This window comes from Lutjanus erythropterus, chromosome 2 (genome assembly GCF_056507025.1).
Source record: "Lutjanus erythropterus isolate fLutEry1 chromosome 2, fLutEry1.hap2, whole genome shotgun sequence".
In the NCBI taxonomy this organism is placed as follows: domain Eukaryota; kingdom Metazoa; phylum Chordata; class Actinopteri; order Lutjaniformes; family Lutjanidae; genus Lutjanus; species Lutjanus erythropterus.
The window spans coordinates 17,711,070-17,735,000 of record NC_139318.1 but is presented as its reverse complement, the minus strand read 5'-3'; the positions used below and the strand labels follow the sequence as shown (position 1 = coordinate 17,735,000).

The 23,931-nt window shown below is 41.4% G+C and overlaps 1 protein-coding gene across 4 annotated transcripts in view; it reads left to right on the top strand.

The window, feature by feature from the left end:
• Positions 1 to 23,931, top strand: part of plxna1b (plexin A1b) — a 255,750-nt gene that overhangs the window by 120,347 nt on the left and 111,472 nt on the right. For all 4 annotated transcript variants that reach the window (XM_084730314.1, XM_084730297.1, XM_084730306.1 and 1 more), the window contains exons 5-8: positions 10,935 to 11,035; positions 14,865 to 14,988; positions 16,900 to 17,053; positions 19,311 to 19,410. In XM_084730314.1, the coding sequence (XP_084586440.1) occupies positions 10,935 to 11,035; positions 14,865 to 14,988; positions 16,900 to 17,053; positions 19,311 to 19,410 (479 nt within the window). The remainder of the gene's footprint in view (positions 1 to 10,934; positions 11,036 to 14,864; positions 14,989 to 16,899; positions 17,054 to 19,310; positions 19,411 to 23,931) is intronic.

Genomic DNA, 23,931 nt, shown 5'->3' with positions numbered 1-23,931 from the left:
TTAATCATTGATTAGAATAATTCTTACATCCCTACTCCCCTCATGCTGGTAATTTGATGAAAGAAGAGAAAGAAAACATAAACAGAGAGAAATGAAACTAATTCCCTCTAAGAGTGGCAGAGGAGACTGACCAAGATGCCATCATTAGCCAGAGAGGGATGGTTTCCATGTCTCTTAATATCTGAAACTTTTCTCTTTTTCTTTTAATTGTATTTCCTGCCTTTCCTCTCACTTCCGTCTTTCCTGTCGTATCATTCTCATGGGTTTTCCCCTCTTAAAAAAAACTGTGTACTTGATTGAGTGTGTGCGTGCACCATCAGAAAAGTGTGCTCAGACACTTGTCTTGGGTGTGATGCTATCAGTCCTAATGGAAGTCTAGCTGTCACTAGATAGCTCTGTCTTTCTCTCATCTCTCTCTGTTTTACTCCGCCGTCTTTTCCCAAAGGATGGCGTGATAGAGCAGACTGATAGGGTTAGGAAAGAGGACGAGATGGATAGGGAGGTTAATGGTTTCTCTCTCCCTCCATCTCACCCCTCCTCCCCTTTCTTCTCCGTCACTATCAACCCACCGTACAATTCGGTCCTCCTGTTGCTTGACAGTGATTGGGGCGGAAAGATGCGCCTCTGACTGATTGTCATTGGATGAGGCCAATCAAAAGCTGGCATGGCCCCGCGGAGCCGCTCCGAGTGGCACATCACCGTATTCAGTCCCTTGCCGTAACCGCAAGCCACACTCGGTGGAACAGTGAAGTGTCGCTCATGCATGACAGCACCGGGAATTGTTTTGAATTTGAGTCAAATTTCTTTTCAAATTCATGCACAGCGGGCCTCGTCAGACCCAGTTATGAAGTATCAAACGGGGGGAACAAGTGGTGTGGAAAAGCAGAAGGCAAATTTTCTTCCAGTGTTCACCGTTGGAAATTACAGAAAGATGAACATGATGTTGATAAACACAGCTGGAAAGACATTTGTGCGCAGTAACTAGAAGTGTAACAAATGATTATTTTCATTATTGGTTGATTTTTTTTTCCAGTTAATCTTTTTGTCCTTAAAAAAGTGTAAAACATGCATCATAATTTCCCAGAACTCAATGTAACTTCTTCAAGTTGCTTATTTTTTTCTGACATGTCTGTGTTATCAACTGGACACATGGAGCATAAAGGACTTTGGTTTTTACCAGCAAGAAGAGTCTCAGGAAAGCTCTTATGTAGTTTCATTATGGGAAAAGACTACAGACTAATGAGGCTTTCACATGAGGGACCCAGGCCTGGATCCAAATACACTTGACCTCAAAGTCCAGTTCATTTGATTAGTGTGAACACTGTGTACTGTATTCGGGCACAGCTTGTCAATGTGAAAACACCCTAAAAGTCTGGATGTCTCGTCTTCTGCTACATCAGTTTTGCTGGACATCCCCCTTAATTTTCTGCCTTATTGTGTTGTTGACTAATTCAGCACTAATGACTAACAAACCCAAGGGCCAAGTCACTTGTCTGTCTTGCTCATGGTTGCATGCAGGTATGAGTTTATTAAGTATTTTCTCCTTTTAGTGAAATCAAGAAATATGACTCTTTTATCTTCATTTGTTTCAACCAGTTCCTTCTAATTTGCAATGTAGTCATTGTGATATTTGAAAAGCTCCTGTAAAACATGCAGGCAGTAATCTTGAATGACAGCATACATATTAGCATAGAGTCAATCAGACAGATTTTGTTTATTCTGCTCAGTTCTTTGCCACAATCACTATTCATCCATACACCTACGAGGCGTGACTTCCACCCAGCAACTCCTGTGAGAGTGAATAAAGAAAAGCAGCATTTTTCCCCCTCTTTCTCTCTTCTGCTTCTCTCTGTCTGTGTATATGGTGGTGGGTTGCTTGGCAGTGCTAATGGAAATGCCAGCTGTGTGGCTCCTCACTCCTCACCAAGTCCATTTACTAAAGTGACAGAGTCATTTACCAGGCCGCCGGCCTCTCCCATCCTCACTTAATTAGAAGACCCCTAGGCCTGTCTACCTTAGCCGGTCACATTTACCTCTTTCTCTCCTTTTCTCTCTCTCTACAGTCTCTTTTCTTCCATTTCTTTGTTTTCTTTGGTTTTTCAATCTCTGTCTCATCCTTTGTCTCTGTCTCACTTTTCTCCTTTCACTCTTTCATTCCACTTTGTTGTTCGCTCTCTTCTCTCTTTCTATCAGTCTCTGTCTCACAGGAGGGACAGAGTATTATGGACAAATGACTACACAAAGACTGAGAGAGTATTGACCTATAGTTTGAGATTAGCCCTGTTTGGAAGAGTTAATGGGAATGTCCATGTGATGAGGGGGGCAATGAAGAGTGATGAGACCCCATATCTTTCTTTTCTTTATTTTTGTTTGCCTTACTTTTTTACACACTCTTAGCTTGTGTAGTCAGTACTAATGATTGATTCACTCTTTAACTTATTTTAGATATATCTTTCTATAAAGACAAAATGTTTCATTTTTCCAAAGGTAGTTTTGGCAGGTGCAGGTGTTTTTTTTTTTTTTTTTTAGAAGTAGGGTAATCTCTATAAAGACAAAGGACAAGACTTTGGTATCGGAAGCATTCTGGTTTCAGGCAGTTGTCCGAGTAGTATAGACCAATCACATTTAAGTTTTCCTTGGTGCTATGCAGGTGAACAGTCGGTGTGGAGAGCAAAAGAGGTGGAAGGCATTGTTCAAAATACAAGCTCAGCACCAATCTGCTGTTGTCGTCTAATGAGAATTCAGCTTTTTATTAGCTTTTTATTTGCTTTTTATTTGCAGTCATGCAGATTTCTGTTTACAGAGATTAGCTGAAATGTTGACTGAATCTAAAACACCTACAAAAAGTATTGTTGTTTGTGTATTGTTGCTAATCAGACTATAAACTATGGTTGGGCTGAATCCATCATGATGTCTGTCAGTCCTCTACTGTATTGACTTTATTTAACTGATATACAGTGTCAACCAGAGAGCACAAAAATGATGCATGGGTTTACTAGAACAGCATCTTGTGCCTGATTTACTAAAGGGAAAACAGCATAAAGTACTGCCAAATTTGTAATTAATATCCAACATGCATACATATAAAAACAACGTCAATTACATAATCTTACATTGTAATGTTTCACTGTTGACATTGTCATATGCCAATTCAGTAGACATTGCCCAACCCTGCAGTAAAGTATGACTAATGCACTGAAGAGGAAGTCTTGGTCGGTGTATCTGTGATCCAGATATCCACTGGCTACACCGGAAGCCCCAAAACATTGATTGATCCCAAAGGCTGAATCATGATCAAACGATCACTGATAGGTTTCGTGAAGGTAAGCTGGGTGAATTCTCTTTAAAAGTTTTACTACTACATTATGTGAAGGTGCTTCTATATTAGTTTGAAGGTGCTTACAAACACACATTTTGAACTGAGAAAGCACTCAGACAGCTGCAGTGCTGTCTTATGCATGTGCCCTCTCTGTGTGTGTACTGTGTATATGTTGTCTCCCTGTGGCTTTCGAGGAGAATTGGAATTTGAGTTGTCATCTTTATTGGCCTTGAACTCACGATACGTGCGCACACAAATGACAAATAAATAAGTTGTTTGATCTGCCTCTTGTTTTCACCGGGATGGAGTATAGAAGAGGAGATCAAAACACTATTTCAGAAGAGGAAAAACAATGAAGCGGATGAATAATTGAGCCCAGCACAGGAGAAAAGGGATAAAAAGATAAATTAAGGAAGTGAAAGAGGAGGAGAGCTCATCTGGAGGGAGAAACAGCAGACAAAACACAATATGAGAGAGATAAAGATAGCGAGGGAGGCAGGAAGGGCAGTGGGCGCAAAAAATACTGCGGGGAGTGAGTTTTGAGAGAGAAAACAAGAGATTACAGCTATCACAGTGGGCACCATTTTCTTCCACTGTGACACATAAAGATGTAATTCACTAAAACAGGTTTGCAGCAAACAATTTGAGTTGACCACAATGGCCAGATCTGTCAATAACATCTCTGCAGTGTTACAGTGATTTAGTATTTGGACATCATTCAGCAAATTGAATGTGACAGCAGATGATTTTTCGATGGAACACAATGATGTGATTGCTGTTTCACACTTTTCATTTCTCCTACTACCCAGCCTTTATCCATCCTCCCTCTCCTTACCCATCATCCCTCTCTTTGCCCATCCTCCCTCTCATCCTTCAGCACCCACTGCATCCTTCTCAGTCCCAAACTCTCCGTCTTGTTTGCTTTGCTGCTTATCTCCAATCAGTCAACACATCAAGCTCCTAGCCAGCCATTGATCTCATAAGCCCCTTACATTCCAGTCAATGCACACATGCTAACCTAGCCTTTGATACAACACTCCCACCCCCTCTGCCCTCTCAAGCCCCCCTGAGCAGGTATTCTAGCGCTGGGAGAACTAGCTCGCTTACATGGACACCCTGTTGAGAGCCATGTTTCTGCACTGTATGCCAAAGGGATAGCCGGAAAAGCTACCAGGGGTAGGAAGAGCTCCCATTTCTAATGCTCCATTGCAGGCGTGACACAGTGATGGCCTAGCAGAAGGTGACGACATGAATTACAGTAATGACGACTGCAGGACATGATGAAGCTACAGTTGCACCCTAACAAATAAGTCCAGATGTATCAGTCTGTCTATTTTTATGTCACTGTCACCCTGCAATGTGTCAAATAAGGCAAGTAAAACAAGGATGACAGACCCAAAAATGCAGAACAAGGCTGAGCAGGAGCAGTTCAAAAGCTTTAATAACCAAAATAAATATACTATAGGTCTCTGAGTATGAAGATACAGTCCAAACACAAATAGCAAAAGCTGCCAAAATCCAAAAATCCAAAACAAGGTACAAGTCTGCAATCACAGGAAAACACATGAAAAGTCTGGGATGCTCAACATGAGGACAATCACAAACTAAGGGGGGAAAGACACAAGGCTGAATACAGAGAGAAACTAATCAATGATAGGTAAAATCTGTGATCAACAGAAACAAAGGGGAGGCAAGAAATTTAAAAATAAAACAGGAAACAACTCAAAATCCCAAACTATGACACCAGCAGCATTTAGTGGACATGTTGGTAGATATTGATTTTTTTTTCATGTCTATAGCTGTTTCCTTCCAGCACCAAAAAAAGAAAATGTGAAAAACTCAGAGGTAATGTCTCTTTCCAGATAGATAGATAATAAGATAATCCACGTTGTGTTTCATGTAGGAACTATTTTCTTGCTACAGAATTACACCTGCCAAGTGTATCACCATGCGGAAGAAATGTTCATACTCTGAGGACCCTGTTAGTGTTTTCATCCTGCTCTGTGATGAGCGTGAGCCTCTATTCCATGAGTAGATGCACCCCTGATTCTGTGTTATGACAGGCAGACATCTCTATGGCTGATATGTCCGAAACAGTCTAGATGGATAATTAGCACTACAGGTAAGAGGAAAAATATGTATTTTGGGTGTGAACTGTCTGTTTAAACTTTGAGAAGAAGGACAATGATTGACAGTTAGTGAAATAATGCAGGTGTTGTTAATGTCAGTTTTACAGATAGGAAACGACGGTGTGATGATGACAGGCGATCACCTCTCCTTATTTTCCTCATCTTCCTCTTCTTGCTGTCTGCTCCATCCATCAGCTGCCGGTAAACAAGAAATCACCAAGCAAGGAAAACGTATTTTGTCTTTGATTTTTGCTTTCAATTGGACTCTTTCCTCCAATTTTCTTTTCTTCTTAACCACGGCTAGTTAAGATTACAGAGTACAGTTTGGAGGAATGGAGAGGAGCAATAAAAGAGCCACAAGTTCATGAGCTCTTTAGAACATGTGACTTTTTCCCCCAAATACATGCAGTTTTCTTAAATGTATCTATGGCAAGCTGACTGGATGCATGTTCTCTCCTTTAATTCTAATTCTACACTTTGACCTTTGGAAGCACCCTGGAAAAAACAAATTTCTCTGCTGTTGCAGGATTAAAGGCATATGAGGTTAAGCATGAAGCAGAAGAGGTTCAGTGGTAGTTGCTGAAGGAGGCACGGGTGTTACTAATTTATGATGCAGAGTCTCATGCAGATATCTAAAAATAACTGAAAATAAACTGTGATTTTCTTCCTCTTGGCTCCCAGACGGTGTAACCCTCTTCTGGTAGACGTCTCAGCTACGCCCCCTCCTCTGCTCCTCTACTATAGACTCCCCTTGTGTTTGAATGTTTAAAAAAAGAATCCGCAACAAGGCCGATCCTTTTATGTCTCCAGATTTAACAACCAATGAAAAGTAGCGCTGAAAGCTTTACAGGTCCTTTGGGGTTTGGGGGTGACCGTCGCAAAGCCTGTTAGTGGGACGTTTAAAGGCAGGTGATAGTGCTCTGTAAAAACAGATTGGAGAGGAAAGGTGGAAAGTTTATAGCATAAAGGAGATGTCATGGCATTGCGATATGGTCAGGGTAGAGGGGCTGACGAGAGAGGAAGCGAGAGCGCAAGGAAAGAGAATTGAGTTACAGCGCTGGATGCTATTGTAAATAAGGAGATGGCAAGAGAGAGGAGATGGCGGGCTTGGTTTATAAGGTCATTTAAAGGAGTAATGTGGCACGCTGTCGGGAATTGGCTTTCATTAAAAGAGCCATCGAGAGAGACAGTAAGAGGGAAGACAGCAAGGGAGTGTGTATATGTGTGTGTCTGTGGATAAGCAGAATTCCCAACACACGCAGGCACACGTGTTTTGGGTCTGCATGCAGTTATACAAATATATTCCCAGCTCCAGTAAAGCATTTTATATCCTCAGTGGGAAAAACAACCATCATAGCCTCCCTACCACATCAACCGCTCTGTGCCACTCTCACTAAATAGCACTAGAGTGCAGACCTTTTCAATATGTGACCAAGTCATTTGATTCATAAATCTGAAAAAAAAATATAATTTGGATTTTATTTAAGTAACCTGCTAACATTCTAAGGTAGTGAGTGTTTACATGTTGATTAGAAGATCATCATTATAGTAGCAGGCTAATTCGCCCATTCATTGGTTGTCATGCTGAGCCAATTTCTTTTAGAAAGTTTTAAGCCAGGCTCTTCAAGCAGCGGAAATTTAGGAGGCTTAAACTGAATGAAAAAAAGATGCTAAATGCAATTTATTAAAACATGTTACCTTTAATCGTGGATTAAGGTGTGTTGTTTTTTCCACTATTTTTTGCTCTGTGCTTGAGCAAACTACCCCAGCCTTTCTCCTTTTCCTGTAAAAGCAACTTATAGGGTGACATATTAAGTTGACTAATGTTAGCAGAATGCTAACTAGCTAACTAGCTAATGTTAGCAAAATTCTAGGTAACTAGCTAGCTAAAGCTTAGTGTGGAATAGATAGGCAGTTAGCTTTTTGCTAACATAAGTTAATTTAAGATGTGGATATGTTATTTTTTCAGGTGTCCCAGCAATGTCTTTTAACCATCCTCAAAATTCTTTTCAGCTTAGACGAGCCTAGCACATAACATATTTAAATACAAAAAATAGGAAAGGAGAAAGTAGATCGAAATACTTGCCCTGCTGTAATTGGAGAACAGAGTGAAAAGAGGCGAGATTGAGGTCACAAGTGGTGAAAAACACAAAAAAAGTTTTACACATTTAAATTCATAACTTTACAGCTCAGACATAGAAAATGTAAATGTCTGACCCCTTGGCACTATACCTTTTTCAAATCAATGTAATTGAATGGGCCTGCCATAGTGTGTTCACTACTACTAGCACAGGATCCACTGTGAACAATAGGCCATATCTATCATTACACAGGGCAGTGATAAGGTTATGCTTGCTCACCAAGGACCCATAGTGTTAGTATGATTTATGTGGACCATTGTCCTTAATCACAGTCATAATGATTTATGAAGAAGAGAGGTGGAATTGGTTCGCGTCTGTGATGATATGAGGAACAGGCCATTCTTGCTCCTTCTCCCCATTTTTTGTTAAATTGTAAACTGTGCGAACGACATTATGTGATGATTTCTCTCTCTTGAGGTGTCCAGTCACATCTCCTTAACCATAGCTGCTTTTTTTTGTCATCCATCTCTCCATTATCTGCTCATTCATTCCCACTCCTTTCCCCCTTCTGTCATCCCTCTATTATCTAAGACACACCAATCCCTTGTTCCATCCTTCTTTCAGCTCTCCTTTCAGATGAAAACTAGGCTCACACTCATTCTGACAATGACACATAGCAGCCGTCTGCCACCATATCCCATCCACTCAGCACAATGTCCTCACCGATTCGCCCTGTGTGTGTCTTCCATTATACCTCTCTTTCCCTCTATTCATCCATCCAGCCAGCACTTCCAGTAGATGACCACCTCCCTCACTTCCCCCACTACTGCTAGTTTGCATCATTTCATCTGTCTTTCTTTCTGGGCAACTAGCCAGCTAGAAATCTACTGTACTGGGGTCTGTATTGACTTTAAATTGGAGGAGTAACGGCATGTTTCAGTCTGTAAAAGGAATAAATGAGATGCTTGGAGAAGGATACACTTTGGAAAGAAGATTGCGGTGCAGAAAAACAAGCAGAAGGAATATAGAGAGCAATGGAAATAACTAAATGTGTATAGCGGACAAAAGGGCTATCACAGTGATGCAATTTCCCCTACAGTTATTTAGGTTGTGGTATTAGCGTCATTGTTTTGTTTGTTTTTGCAGATTACATACTCAGTACTTGGGATGAATGAGGCAATGTTGTGCAAGTCTAACGTTATCATTAAGTGTAACTCTCACTTCACTGATTTCCTGCAGTTTGACCATTTCTTTTACACACGTAGCTGTATCATTACCTTCAGGGCATGTCTATGAAGTAACTTTAACACTACGTCCAGCAGCAACACACACACACTGGCACAGAACAGAACAGGCTTCCGTGTAACAATAAAACTAATGCTAGCTGAGCTAACGTTAGCGTTGTAGTATAAAATTTCACAAAAAGCAACATGAAAAACATTTGTTGCAGTGTTGGAACATTAGTCCATCATTGCCCCAGCAACATGCTAACAGCATGTTCAGCAGGGTGAGCTATGAAATAAACACTAAAACAAGATAAAACATGGCAAAATGTACAGCTTTCAAGTTTGAAGTCAGGTCACAAACAACCGCTATCAGTCCGTCCTCGAGTTTGAACCATTACTGGCCCTCATGTTGCTTCTCAAATTGTTTTTGAAGGAACTGATTAATTAATTTAACACACCTTTAGAACCTGACCTCCTTGTTAAAAAAAAGAACAAACATGAACGTAGTGGCTGTTGCGTTTGCTTGCTATCCCCTGCTGTTGGCTTGTCAATACTGCAGTATTTCAAAGTCGTGGTTATTGCGACAGTCCTAGTGGGGAAAAGAAGGGAACTGAGAAAAGAAAGAAAAGGCAGATTAGTGGCGCACAGTGTCAAGTGTTTTTGTCTGTCTGCTGTCTGCCCGAGTAGTATTGTTGCATCAAAAAGCCCCAAGGCCAGGCTGATACAAGACATTTCAGAGCATAAATGAGTTCCATCATGTCATAGCTATCTCATATCTGTGTTGTACTTAAAGCTCATGGAGGAATCCACGGCTTCAGTTTAATATTTCAGTGCTGCGTTCCTTTGTCCGCCTGGTTTCCATCCTGCTGCTAACCAGCTTTATCTCTTACCTCAGGCCTCTGCTCTCTGTCCGCCATATGTTTTTCTTTTCTCTTATCCCTCCATATATCTCTCCCTCTACCCCCCTCCTATCTCTACCTCATAAAAAAGTCAGCCCCCACTGGGCCAGACACTACTTTAGTCCCCACATGCCACTTGGATGGAGTTCTCATGGTTAAATCTGTAGTTCTAATAGTGTTACCCAGGGGTAAGGTTGTTAAAGGCTGTTACTTACTGATCAACTGGCTCACTCTCAGCTGCATGATTTTAAAGTGGCAATTTGATACATGCACACACACACACACACACACACACACACACACACACACACACACAGACACACCATTGGAGGGGGATCAAGCGACTTATCAACATGGGGCCCATTGGTGAAGAAAAGTTGATGCGGTTGCTGACACTTTGAACACATGTGCACACACAGACGCGCAAACACACGTGCCTACGTACTTTGTTTCACAATAGCATTTTGCGCATATGCTAGCAATCTGTCACACACTTAAACACACTGAAGCTCTCGCAAATATCTTGAAATACACACACACACACTTTCAGACCCATTGGGGCCATGTTGTGAACCATCTGTCATCACCTTTAACAAGAGTGGAGGGCTAACTTGAACACTTGATCTCGTTTCTAAGGCAACATCTGTAGCCTGTCACCAAGCTCGTACATCCAGTGAAACACACACACACACCAAGTTTTGTCACATAAATGCACTACGGTCTTGATGCACAGACCTTGTACAGACACTTTAATACACACACAACTACACACACACCGGGGGTCTTTCTTTCTGCTCCTCTACATCCCATTGGTTTTTGAGGTCATCTGTCAATCACAGCTCTGTTGCCACAGCCACCTGTCAGGTGTCCCAGCATGCATTGCGATCCCTCTCCTGTACATGCTCCACCAGAGGCTGTCACACACCGCTGGACCAGAATCACTCACCAGAACACACACATGCACACACACACACATCTCACACACATCTCTCTCTCACACACACACACACACACACACACACACACACACACACACACACACACACACACCTCACAGACTAGCTCTCCTTCAGTGTGAGGAAGGTACACAGACACAAACACAAATGTACACTCTGACTGTTTGCTGAATTGAATCAGTCTGATAAGCTTTCAAACTCATCCTCATCTTAAGAGTTTGATTACAAGGAGGATACTAATTGTTTCCTCATCATCTCCTCCTCTCTCTTTGTTTGTCCGTCTTTCATTTCTCTGTCTGTCTCTGTCTCTCGGTGTGTCTCTAGGTGGTGAGAGTTCCAGTGGAGAGCTGCGAGCAGTACACCACTTGTGGGGAGTGTTTAGGCTCCAGAGACCCTCACTGTGGATGGTGTGTCCTCCACAATGTGTAAGTACCACACACACTCATGCACACATTAACACACTTCACCTTGGTCGCCCTGACATGCAGCTCTGGTCTGTTGTATAATGGATAACTGTGAGAGAAGTGTTTCAGTGTTCGAGGTGTGTGTTGGCTGATCGTGTTGAGGTGGAAGCACCAACCTGAATAGTTACACATTAAGCCCAGGAGCCTTTTGCCATCACAGAGACTGCAATTCTTGTTGTTTAAAGGGAAAGTACACCCTAAAATAAAAATCGGATTGTGCTTTTCCAGAATCAGTGATCACATCTGTTGTACTGGTATTATATTTATCAGCTCGGTTCACACTTCTTTAGTGTCATTCCATGTTGACAGAGTTTTTCGAAAGTAGGAGTTATAAGGCTTTCCCGTTGTCACTTTTGGCTGCACCCAGTCAAACCACAGCTCCTTGATTTGTTTTTCCATTATCAGTTATAATGCAGTGAGATGTGTTGCCATTTGTCCTTTCACGTATTTGCTTAGATTTTACTAACAGCACTCTTGTTGAACATGTACATGAAAGAAGGTTATTTTACTACATGTAAATGCTCAGCTGAAAGGGGAACCGTTGTCTAAATGCACAGTGAGACCTTGACAGGCTGAGTTGTATAAAAAACAAACTGTAGCACTGAAACACAGCAGAGAGGCAGCCAGTTGCTGCTTTGAATGTGGTCTTTGTTGACCTCAGAAACTATTTTTAACACCTTGATATAGCTTAAATAAAATGCCTCCAACCCTGATTAATTAGTCACATAATTATGATTCATAAAAGACTTTAACAACTCGAAAGCTCCCTGCCAGTAGAGATAGATTTAGTCTGTGTTAGTCTGTCAACCGGCTAAACTTGTTTTTAGCACACAAATAAGAACACAGCTTGATAGCCTGAATCACCAACACTCCCATTTGTCTTCGTGATATTTAGCTTGTTTTTGTACATGAGCGTATTGTGAACGTGGTTTACTACACAAATACCTTTTAATATATGGGAACTTCTTAGCAGATTAAGGATCATTAGTCACATCAAGTGTTAGTGTTTGGTTTGTAGACATTGTCATATGTTTGCTTTGTGATTACTGTGTAAGGATAGATAAGTTACAGTGCGAGAAGAGATTTGTAGTTATGTTTACAAAATGAATCTAATCACTCATAAGTGTGTAGATATACAGTAACACTTGTTACGTTTACATGCACACAAATTTTTCACTATAATTCAGATTATGACAATATTCTGTTTGGATATTTTGAATAAAGTCTAACTATACCATTTAACAATTTCAACAAGTGGGATATGCTGGTATTTTTCAGGTTTTAGGAGCATTTTTTTGACATGTATACAGCAAAATTAGAATATACAATTAGGGTTTTTACCACAGTTTGCAACACACAGCTTCTTCCTCTGTGTGCTATAAATAAACCAACTAGACAACAGTTAGAGGTAGAGATGCATGGTTGAACAAAAGAAAGAGGGAGGCTGTGTTCATGAGGAAGTCCACCACCCAAATTGACTTTTTCTTCAGTGTCTCGCAATTATCCTAAATTCTACTTCTCAACTGTCCCAGACTTAACAACAGTTGACCCAAATTGAAGTTCTTTTACTCCATATAATAAATATAATTTTACTCACCTCTGGGACATGGATAGAGATGCGGAGGAGAGAGCACAGCATTTTTTTGTCAGACAATGACCCTCGACAGTCAGACTTTACCCTTTTTGCGCAGAAGCCACAGAAAGGAATTGACTTTTAGAACACAAGCATGATCTCCATGATCAGTTTCAGGCCTCCCACAGCACCTTGCAGAGACCTTTGCCACAACACCTGAGGCTCAAGGTGCATGAAGTGCTGTCATGTGGCTCTCTCTCAATGAATCATTTTGTGTGTGTAATTGTGCGTGTCACGTAGCGCACAGCATTTGCAGACAGCGCCATTATTTTTCAAATGTGAACACCTAACAATTAAAATGATATATATCCCACAATGCATAAATGTAATAATTTTATTTGTAGTGCTAGGTTTCTCTACTGTCCCAGAATTGTCCAGACAAAATACTAAAATTCTATCTTGATGCAGAGAAGCAAAATGGCTCAAGTGCCGTTCCACTTATAGTATGTAGGGCTGCATGCAAACAGGAACATGTGAAGATTATTCATTTTCATTAGCCATGTAAACAGATTAATAGGAATATTGTCTTTTTCAAAATAAGGGCAAAAAAACGAATATGTAATCTCTCCATATCTTACCTCTGACTTGAGGGCGTGTGTGTGTGTTTGTGCACACAGGAGAGTGTGAGAACAGTTACATGCTATTGAAAGGTGACAGGATGTTAAACCACATTTGGAACACCTCAAGCATTTGGCACAATGCCATCTCTCAGTGCATTAATTAAACTTACAAAACATATCACCAACCTGTCTTTCCTCAAGGCACACACACACACACACACACACACACACACACACACACACACACACACACACACACACACACACCGCCTGTGTTCTTCCGTTTTACGCAGACTTACATCTTTAGAATTACACACCTAATCATGATGGACTTGAACCAGTGATAACCTTCCATTTGGGCACATTTTTGACCTCATGTCTTGAACACAGCCCACTCGTTTCCTACCTGATAGTGTTGCCAAATCTGGCCTCGCAGACAAAATGGGGAGGCATTAATAGGCAAATTATTTATAAGCCTCGTTTCAGCCCTCTGGTGCTTTTAGCCACATCTTATTAAGAGCCATGGTAGTTTCAATCAACAGTGGAATTGAAAGGGGAATACGCACACGCATGTGGGAACACACACACACACACACACACACACACACACACACACACACACATGCAGGTGTTTTTAGACAAATGAGCACACTTCATTTACACAAATTCACACAGTCACACGCCAGAGGAGCTGTAGCAGAAAAAGAGGGCCATAATGAGAAAACGTGTACATACCTTTGTGCATCTCTGCTCATGCCTGTACAGTGTGTGTATATGTGTGTGTGTGTTAGGGACTCTCCGGGGAGTGGTTGGGGACAGCTTTTTCTTGCTGAGCGCGAGTGAAGGCTAACTAAACGAGGGGATGCAGGGGGGAGAGGAGGCAGTTAGCATTTTTTTCTGCTTCCCTCTTATTGTTAAGGCCTTGCAGAGTGCCACATCAGCACTTTCCTCTCACCACCGCCGGGACCAGTTGTTGTTAGCGCGAAGGTAAAGTGATAGCTAATGCATTATGAATAGCTAATAGTAAAACCGCTACAATATGGGGCTGTATGCTGATTTTTTTTTTTTTTTGCACGATCAGTTGGCTCGTAATAAGCGGGGGAAATTGCTGACCCCGTTGATATGTGGCTGGGAGGAATTGTATCATTTTTACGGTTCAGGGAAACTTTAATGATTGCCTGTATATCTTCTAAGAAGTTTGAATTGGGTGGGGTTGTAAACTGAAAAGATGAGGGGAGACTGGATGTTCATATAGCTTAGCAGTTCTTGCACAAATGTCAGGGCCAATAAGGTAATGATATAAAGGCCTACAGTAATGGCGCGGGGAAGCTATTAGCTTATTTGTCTTCTATTATTGCTCCCATTTCTGTGTGACGGTGACGGCTGTGCATGTTTGTCATCTTAATATGATTGTCATATTAGCTTAACAGTTGCTCATATCCTCTGTCTCTTCTCTCCTCTCTCACCTCTTGTCTCACTTACCCGTTCTTTCCCTCTTTTCCTCTTCACCTCTCTTTTAATCCTGCCCATAACTTCCCTGTCTCTCTTTCTTTCCCTCTATCCATTCTTTCTCCTCGTCTTTTCTGCTTCTCTCCAGCTGTTCACGCAAGGACCGCTGTGAACGAGCAGGAGAGCCCCAGAGGTTTGCCTCTGACCAGCGGCAGTGTGTGGAGCTCACCGTTCAGCCGAGAAACATCTCTGTCACCATGTCTGAAGTCCAGGTACAGTTTCTCTTGTCTGTGTTCCCAGTTGAAATTACACAGCATTACCATTTAAACAAAAAATGGTAGTGTTTCTACCATATTGTCCACAAAATGTATTGTCAAAAGTCTAAATAAAAACCTCCTCTCGCTTCCTTTGAACTGGTTAACACAGGACTCGCTGTAACTCTGCATGGAAAAATGTAAACACGGGTTTATTTCATCTGTTTTCAAGGTGACTGCAACCCCATGGCAGGCATCAAGAACAACTATACAGAAATAACAGATCTTTTCATTGATGGTCTAGTTAACTTATGTAGGTCATAAAGAGGCATCAGTAATAAACTGAGACTGTTTCATAACATTTTAAAACTGATTGTACTGGCTTTATGGTTATGAAAGCCACTGAAAAGGGCTTAGAGCTGTTCCATGAAATTTATTTTCATCTGAAACTAACACAGCCATTTTATTTAACAGTGATACCATGATTCATTGCCACCTGCTGCTTAAAAGTCTGCTGCACTGCCTTTTTGCCATAACATTGTCTTTATACATCTATATATGCATGACATACATGAGTTAGTGAAGTATGAGTCCTAAATGCTTCAAAAATACAAACTTTATCTGGCAGATATTCCTCCACAGTGTACAAAACGAGAGAAGTGGCACTAAAACAGAGGCACCTGGGCGTTATGCTACATGCCTCGACTAAAATTTATGTGTAAGAACATACAGGAGTGCCTTTACTTTCTTCACAGACTCTTACGCAGCTAATAGCCAGATTATCTTTCTGTTTTTTTAAATAATTCATTCAGAGTTTCATGTTGAACTGGCCTGGTTTAGCAGCCTGTCTCTGAAACAGTAGCTACTCCGTTTTAAATGGTGAATACTGACTTGTGCCCTCAAACAGGCGATTTAGAGTCCCTGCATTTGAATGCAACAGGCTGAAGATTTATTTCATACATCAGTCTATCCTGTTGCTAAACCAAAATTAGTGTGCTGTTACACTGAGATCTGAATCCAGAGGAATAATGTGATATGCATTGTATCTGTCATGACTTGAAAGAGTCATATGTGTAATGCTTTGTTTAATCTGTTTTCAATCCCTTGAATGGAGCTGCCCACAGAAGCAAAATGAATTTCATTGTATACTGACAATAAATCCGTATTGTATTGTATCGTTTTTCCAGATCTAATTGAGCAACAACTCATCATATTAGCACATAAGATTATGAATTTAAAGTGCTGTCATAGCAATTAAAATCTAAAGTATAATTTCTGCAGAGTGCAGCAGGTCTTCTGTTATTTTTCTCTGCCTAAAATGTCTGCATTAACAAACTGGTACAACTACAGGGAAAATAGTTGTGGCAAAAGAGGCAGACAGATCACACTATGCAGCCGTGAGTGGTAGACATTGGTTTTTCTCCGATCATTGTCGTGATGCTTACCGCTGGTAATGATGTCCACATTGACCTCTACTCATGAAAAGTCCGATGAAAATATTCACAAAATATTACACTAAGAATGCAACTCTTGACTATCTTCATTCAGATTTAATTAGGAACTTGCTTTTCTTTTCTTTGTCTCATCATCTCTATCATGGGAATCTGTAAGCGTGTGTCTCATTCTGTCAGCAGCTCCTCACTGTAACCACATACTGTAGGTTTGACTGATTACAGTTTCTCTCTGCACATTAACAGGCACGCATTAACCTTGCTGTAATAGCTGCTCCGACGGACGCACACATGCGCACGCACAACCACTCATGCTCCCTTATTCCTGCTGCTGTCAGACACACATACCCATGCTTCACCCCCCATCTCTCCTCCCCCAGCACCCATTAACCCTCATGTCATATCTTATAACAATCCATGTACACCATGTCCTTCCATTGATCTTGCACTGATTGTCCCTCTCTTTCTCTCTCTCTAGCTGGTCCTCCAGGCTCGTAACGTGCCCGATCTGTCAGCGGGGGTCAACTGCTCCTTCGAGGACTACGTGGAGACGGAGGGGCGGATCCAGGGCGCACACATCTTCTGCATGTCTCCCTCTGTCCGGGATGTCATCCCGATCACAAGGAATAAAGGTTGGGACAGGAAGGGCGAAGGGTGGTGAAGTCATCGGGGTAGTGAGATCACTGGGTGGTAGCAGTTAGTATTCAGGGTGTGGATATATAGTGTTTTGATGATATGTCTGGAATTTAGTAATGAACTCGTTTTATGTTGGTACTCGGGTTTGTACAAAGTCTTTAAAGTTTGGGAAAAGCTTAAATGCTGTCAGGAAGTTTAACTTTTAAAATGGCTAGCTTTTTGAGCTGGAATGAGCAAAATAATTAAGCTTCTTGAAGAAAATTAAGAGACACATTCAGTGCATACTGTGCTTTTGTCTGTTTTTTAATCTTTTATTTGGCCATATTGCTCCAAAAGTTTGCCCAGCAAGTTTTCTCAAAGGACGGGAAATTAGAGCTCTAACCCTTATCTGCCAAGTTATCGTGAGTAACATTAGGCTAACTGACTTTTTAGTTAGCTAGCAAACAAAGCTTGCTAGTAAACAATGGTATGATAACTTTTTTAGCCAGCTAGGAAACAGCAGGTCCCAACAGCTCTGTAGGAAATGCTTAATTTTAACAGTAGTTTTCGAGGTTAGAAATCTGTTTTAACTAGTGTTTCATCTACACAATCACTCATGTAAACCAAAAATATTTTAATATTGAAAATAAAACAAACCAGTTGTACTATTTGTCATTCATAGGCAGTTGCATTTATAGTAACAATTAAGATTTGATGATAAATGTTTTGAGAGTATGGAAATTTTTGGTGTAGGTACGCTGATTGGATTTTACTCTTAAAAAGCTATACACCCTATAACCCTGCTTACGCCATTCAACACGTTTTATGTTTTATTTGTTCATGTCGCTTTTTGTCACATTTTTCTTTTTACATCATCTCTCCTTCTTTCCCTCACCCTCGAGCCTTTCTGTAGCTGATGAACATGTTCTCTGCATGTTCATCACCATGGGATGATGCATTTCCTCCTAAGGGGTCTTTTTGTCCATCAGAATTGGAGAAGTCTAAAGCTGTATGTGCTTTGACCAGAACAGAATTTTAATCTCACCAGACGATTTGCTTAGCGCGTCTATATTCAGAATACCTTGTCACCACCAATAACGCTCGCCCATTCCCTTTCAAAGCCCTGAACACGAGTCTACATTTATCTACTGAAAATAGCACTGTTTTTGAATTCCCATTATCATGCATTATGCACTCTTGTCAGATTCATTTTATTTTTTTTTTCTATCTAACCGACACTGGTTACGCTCCCAACTTCTTTTCAAAGCAGCGACTTCACTGTGGTTTATCGTTGTATTTAAAAATATCTGCAACTTTTTTTTCTGCAGAGATTATTCACCTGTTTCATGTCCAATTCTGTCAAGCCACACAAAGATAATAAAAACTTGTTTCAAAGCGCTGAAAACATGTCAGACAGTGCGCTCTAAGTTTTCTCAAAGGGACATCTCAGTAGTTCTTCAACTGAGCCCATTATGCCCCATTATGAGTTCTCATCAGCTCTGGCATCCAAACACTGATTGGTGCTGCTATTTTTAATGCCACCCAACTGAGGGTGTGACATGAGTGGCATGTTGCTAAGCTACAGTGTTTCTTTGTGTGTATGTGTGTGTTATCTGTTGAGGTCACACAATTGGAATTCAAATGTATAGTGTGACTTTGTGTCAATCAATATATTGTTTGAATAGGCATCCAGTTTCAATTTCAGATTTATTCCTTGTAATTAAATTAAGTTATTTGGTGTGAACTATGAGCTGTTTAGTAATTAATGTAGGTTACATATTCCTATAAAACTTAAAACATTTAGGCTGGGTTGCACTAACAGCCTCCATACTTGGGGCGGACGCTCTACCAACTGAGCTAAACAGCCGCCCCGATGGTTGTCTTTTTTAGGTGGACTGGGCAAAATAATCAAGTTTGTCCAAGAGAGTTAAGGGACAGACTCTGTGCTGTTTGTAATCTTCTATTATTTGATCTTAGATTAGTTTTTCAAAAGAGGAGAAATTAGAGCCTCTGCATGAATAACGCTAATTAGGCTCACTGACTTTTTAGCTACCTAGCAATCAGTGTAATATTGGTTAACTTTTTTAGCTAGCAAGCAAACAATGAATGCTGACTCTGGTTAAGGATTACAGAGCAGCTTATTAAGTACCGACAGCACTTAAATAAATTTATTTTTGGTCATGAAAGCATCTCCATACTGATTAGACTCTATTTAGACTATTTAATTTCAGTTTACATTAATAATGTTAACTTTAATGTTTCTGTTCGTTGCAGGTGACAAGCGGGTGGTGAAGCTCTATCTGAAATCCAAGGAGACGGGCAAGAAGTTTGCCAGCGTCGACTTTGTCTTCTACAACTGCAGCGTCCACCAATCGTAAGTTACAATGACTGAAAACTTCTGGATGCGTTTGATCGTCATTTGCTTATTTTTTTGTCTTGTTTTAGTGTTTTCCCTCCTGTTCTTTAAAGAGATGGTCTCTCTGTCCCATAATCCCCAAGGGCTGTCTCAGGTTACTGTCCATGGGAGATTCAGTTAGACTTGCACACACACAAATATCCCTCCCCCCTCCGACCTCCACGGGAGGCTTGTGTTACCATCGGAGTGAAAAATCGAACGTGCAGTATATGAGAAACGATTGGGATATGAGATGGTAATTCTAGTCTTATTATCATAACCCACGACACACGCTAATGATACTTCAATGATTAATTCATTATGCACTGGTCTGCCGTAATGCCTCCCAATCACAGACTCTAACCTCATTTATGCCTCTTCCCCACTTGATAAAACAAATACTTCCAGCTTTCTCTAGCACTCACATACTCAGTCTGGCACTCATTTACACAAGAAAGACAAAGGCAAATACTGTAATGCAGTAAAATTGTAATACAGTGGAGGAAGCATTTTCGGTGACTTAGTCTCCTTCACACTCCAGATGCCCTCAGCTAGCTGCCCAATTGCAGTTCACTGCCTCTCCTAATCCACCTTCTGCTGAAAATCTCCACCACCCATCGAGCCACACCCTTAGGTCAGCCCAACCATGAGCCCGACGCACCCTGCCGGGGTAAAAGAATCCTCCAACTCCTCCGCCCCACCCCTCGTGATACCCTCCCTCCTGTCCATCCGCGGCTGATCCAGGGGAGGCTGAAACGTCTGCTGGGGTATTAGCCTCGGGGCAGCAGATGGCTCGGCGGCCCCTGGGGTACCGCGGGGCTCCATCCTGGCCTCCCAGTGGATGTTAGATGAGCCTCCTTCGAGGATTGACCACACATACACATACACATAGACATGCACAGCCACACCTCTCTCCGCTCCGTCACCTACAGCTCATTGAAGCCCTGAACGTCTCGGACACCTAATCCGTTACCGCAACCTTTAACCCAGCTCCCCCCGTCTGCCTGCCCTCGTACAGAAAATCCCCCGCCATGACAACGATGATTAGCTCAGCTGGTTAAGGGTGTGGTGGTTTACAATGTCAACTCAGTTAATTCATCTCCCATAAGGGCGCTGTGATGTTTGCTCTAATTTCCAGAGCCTTTTACTGGCAAGGTTACATCTGTAAATACAGTGACTACAAATTACTTCATGTTAAAATAGAAAAAGCCCAGTTAAAGAAAAGGTGTAACTAGGGATGGGAATCAAGAAACAATTCCAGACCAAAACCAGTCCCAAATTGTCAGATTGGAATTGAATGCTCCAGAGCTTATCAATTCCTTTTATCAATGCCGGGATGTTTTTCTGACAATTATAGATGACAGTCAAATTTGCAACCTTTCAAGAAGAGAGATAAAGTGTTAGTGTAGAGTGTTAGTTGTAATGTCTGTAAAATGCTAATTGCAAATAAGACTGTCCACACCAGCAATATGCTGAAACATCTTTTTAAGCAACATGGGCCTAAATTCCAGGAATGTATTTGGCACCACACATGAGTGCCACTGCTTCCCAACTGACCAGCACGTCCGTTCCCAAGAATAAATTTTGTGAACATTAGCGCCACACAGGCCAGCTTAGCAGATATTTTTCTCTACTAGAAAAACTGTTGTCTGTTTCTACACTGTGTTCAAACTCAGAGATAATAAAACAGTTACAGAAAACCTGTGTAGGCCTACTTTTTTCCCCAAATGCAAAAATGATCAGGAATCAATAAGGGAATCAATAAAGAATTGAACCAATAAGTAGAATCAATAATGGCACTGGTGTCGTTGAATCTTGTCACCTCTCATCCGTAGCTGTAACACAGTCCTGTAATTAATGTATTAAAATATGATGGCACATTAAAGATCCTAATATAGAAATGATCTCACAGACCAAGTGTAAGAAATGTATCAGAAGTGACGCAGACACGAGAGTCGCCCATTTGAAGATATTACCCCAATGAACTCTGATTAAATCCGCTCCCTGATCTAATACAGCCTCTGAGTGATGTAATGGACACGTTTAATGAAGTTACAGATATGGCACGTTGCATCTTCGGCAGTGACTCTGATGGCGACGAGAGATGCTGAGATAAGAATCCCATTTGGAGCTGGTACTCCGGCCCGCATACCCACCCGCCCTCTGTACCCCCCCCCTCTGGACGTCAGTGTGTGGCATCTGATGAGATCAGACTGGTAATGTCGTTGCTGTAATGACTTCAGTCCCACACAGCCACACACAAGGTCCTGTTTCCAGAATGCTTGTCATTCTTTACAAGGCTAAGTTTTCCTGTAATGGGCTTCTACTCAAAACACTGCAGGCTCCTTAACAGTGAAGGATGCAGACATCCTCAGAAGAGGCATTTCATACATTATGGGTGTCTGGGTGTCTATACTGTATACTGCTGACATTAAAGGGACAGTCAGGACTATTTGAAGTGGGGTTGTATGATGTACTTAGAAGTAGTCAGTGTTTTATCTATGGTAGATGATGGTTGGCACGCCACCAGTTTGAAGAGTCAGTAGGAGTGCCAGTGCAGGTCGCTAAGCCCTGTTATGGACAGTATTTTAGTCACCTAAAAAATCAATATCAGTTTAAGTGCTAGCTACATTTAGGATATTTTCACTGCTTTATCTTGCTGTCAGACAGCCTTTGATGACAGGAAAATGCCATTACGCAAGTCAAATATCTCTCTCTCCAAACCACCCAAACCCCGTAAATGAAATCAGTAATTTTGCCTTGCAGAACACTGGAGTTGCTGTTCCATTGCTGCCTCAGTCTTTTAGTTTTTTGTGTTATTGTGCGACTTTGGTGAAAAGTCAGTATCCTTTTAAAACATGGAAGTCACACAAACAAACAGATCAAGGCAGCGTTAGAATGATCTGTTGAGTTTGTGTGGTTTAGAGAGAGTGATATTTGTTGTGTATAACAACAATTTCCCTTTCGGAAAAGGCTGTCTGACAGCGAGGAAAAGTGGTGAAAAGATTCTAAACGTAGTGCACACTTAAACTGATATTGATATTTTTTCAGAGGGCCCTTTTTTTGCCTAGCATCCATGATGGTACTCTTCTCTGCTTCTCCAAACCGACTGACACTGACTATACACTGACTATGTATATGTAAGTCACACAACTCTGCGTCAAAAAAAATTGCACACACTACCTTATGGAAGCCATGAGCCTGACACTGGAATTGCTCTCATTGTCATGTTTCTTAATGGTTTACACACACAAACAGACATCCAACCCCCATCCCAAAAAACACACACCCCTCCTGCTTATTTACTCAACTGATTACGTCGTGGCCCTTGCCTTTTCAAAAATGCCATAAATTTGCATAGTGGTATTAATCTAATTAGAATTCCCACTGTTTCAGTTTAAGGGTTGCCGAGATTGAAATAGAAAATCACCCACGGCCATGATTGCTCCTTAATTAAATATTTCCATACGCTTTTTTCTCATTCCACAGCCCCCCATTTATTAAAGATAGGGAGGATAGTGTGGCAATGAATTGAGGTTTAACTGTCTGTGTAAGGCCGTATGAAGCACCTTTTCTCGCTATGGTTAATGTGGCTCGGGCAGTGACTGGGTCATTTGTTGTGTGATTGAGGGTGCACTTAGAATAATTGGGAGAAAAAGTCATAGAAAGCCACTTTTTTGATAAAGAGGAATCTAAAAGCTGTGTATCCAAAGAAAAACTGAGAAAGAGTGCAGTTTGAAGACTTGAATTATAAGCGTTTTGTTTTCCAAATGTTACAGACATTTTTGGCCCTTTGATTGGCACATTCAGCTTGCACGTTCTTTTTTTTCTATACACTGAGCACTCAGACATGCATTAATAAAATTATGTGCATGAAAACTAGCCCCTCTGTGTTTTATCAGCCCCCTTAAATTTGAAAGGGATCCAGTAATGATAGGATAGACTGTTCTAGAGGACCATTAAATTATTCACCTTCTCTCCTTTGAAATGAATAGTAGCCAATAAATAACTCATTTTGCCAAGTGCAGGAGTGTCAAATGCACCTCACTAGGAGAGCGGATTGTATTTAGCACTCCAAACTGACCGAGGAGAGGAGAGAGGAAGGAAATCACAGCCTATTGTGTCAGGCCCCTGACAAAAACACTGCCGCTCCAAAGCTAGCATAGCTCGATTAGCATCTGAATATGAACGGATTAAATTAGCATTATGAGCATGGCCATACGGGAAGCGTGTCTGCAGCCACTCAAGCCCTCTGAGTGGCTAAGAGCGATGGCGAGTGACACGAAGGAGGAATAAGGAGAGACTGGGGGGTCTGAAAAAGGGAGCCCACCCCTGGACAGGAGAAGGCGAATTATTGAACGTCCCCAAATATGGCCCTGGGTGGGCTTTTTCTTAAAAGGGTTTGCGCCTAGGCTAACAGAGAGGTTTTGAGATCCCGAGGCAGCTCGTGACAGGGGGGCCCTGGTTCCTTGGAGGAACCAAAGAGTGAGCAGTAGGGGG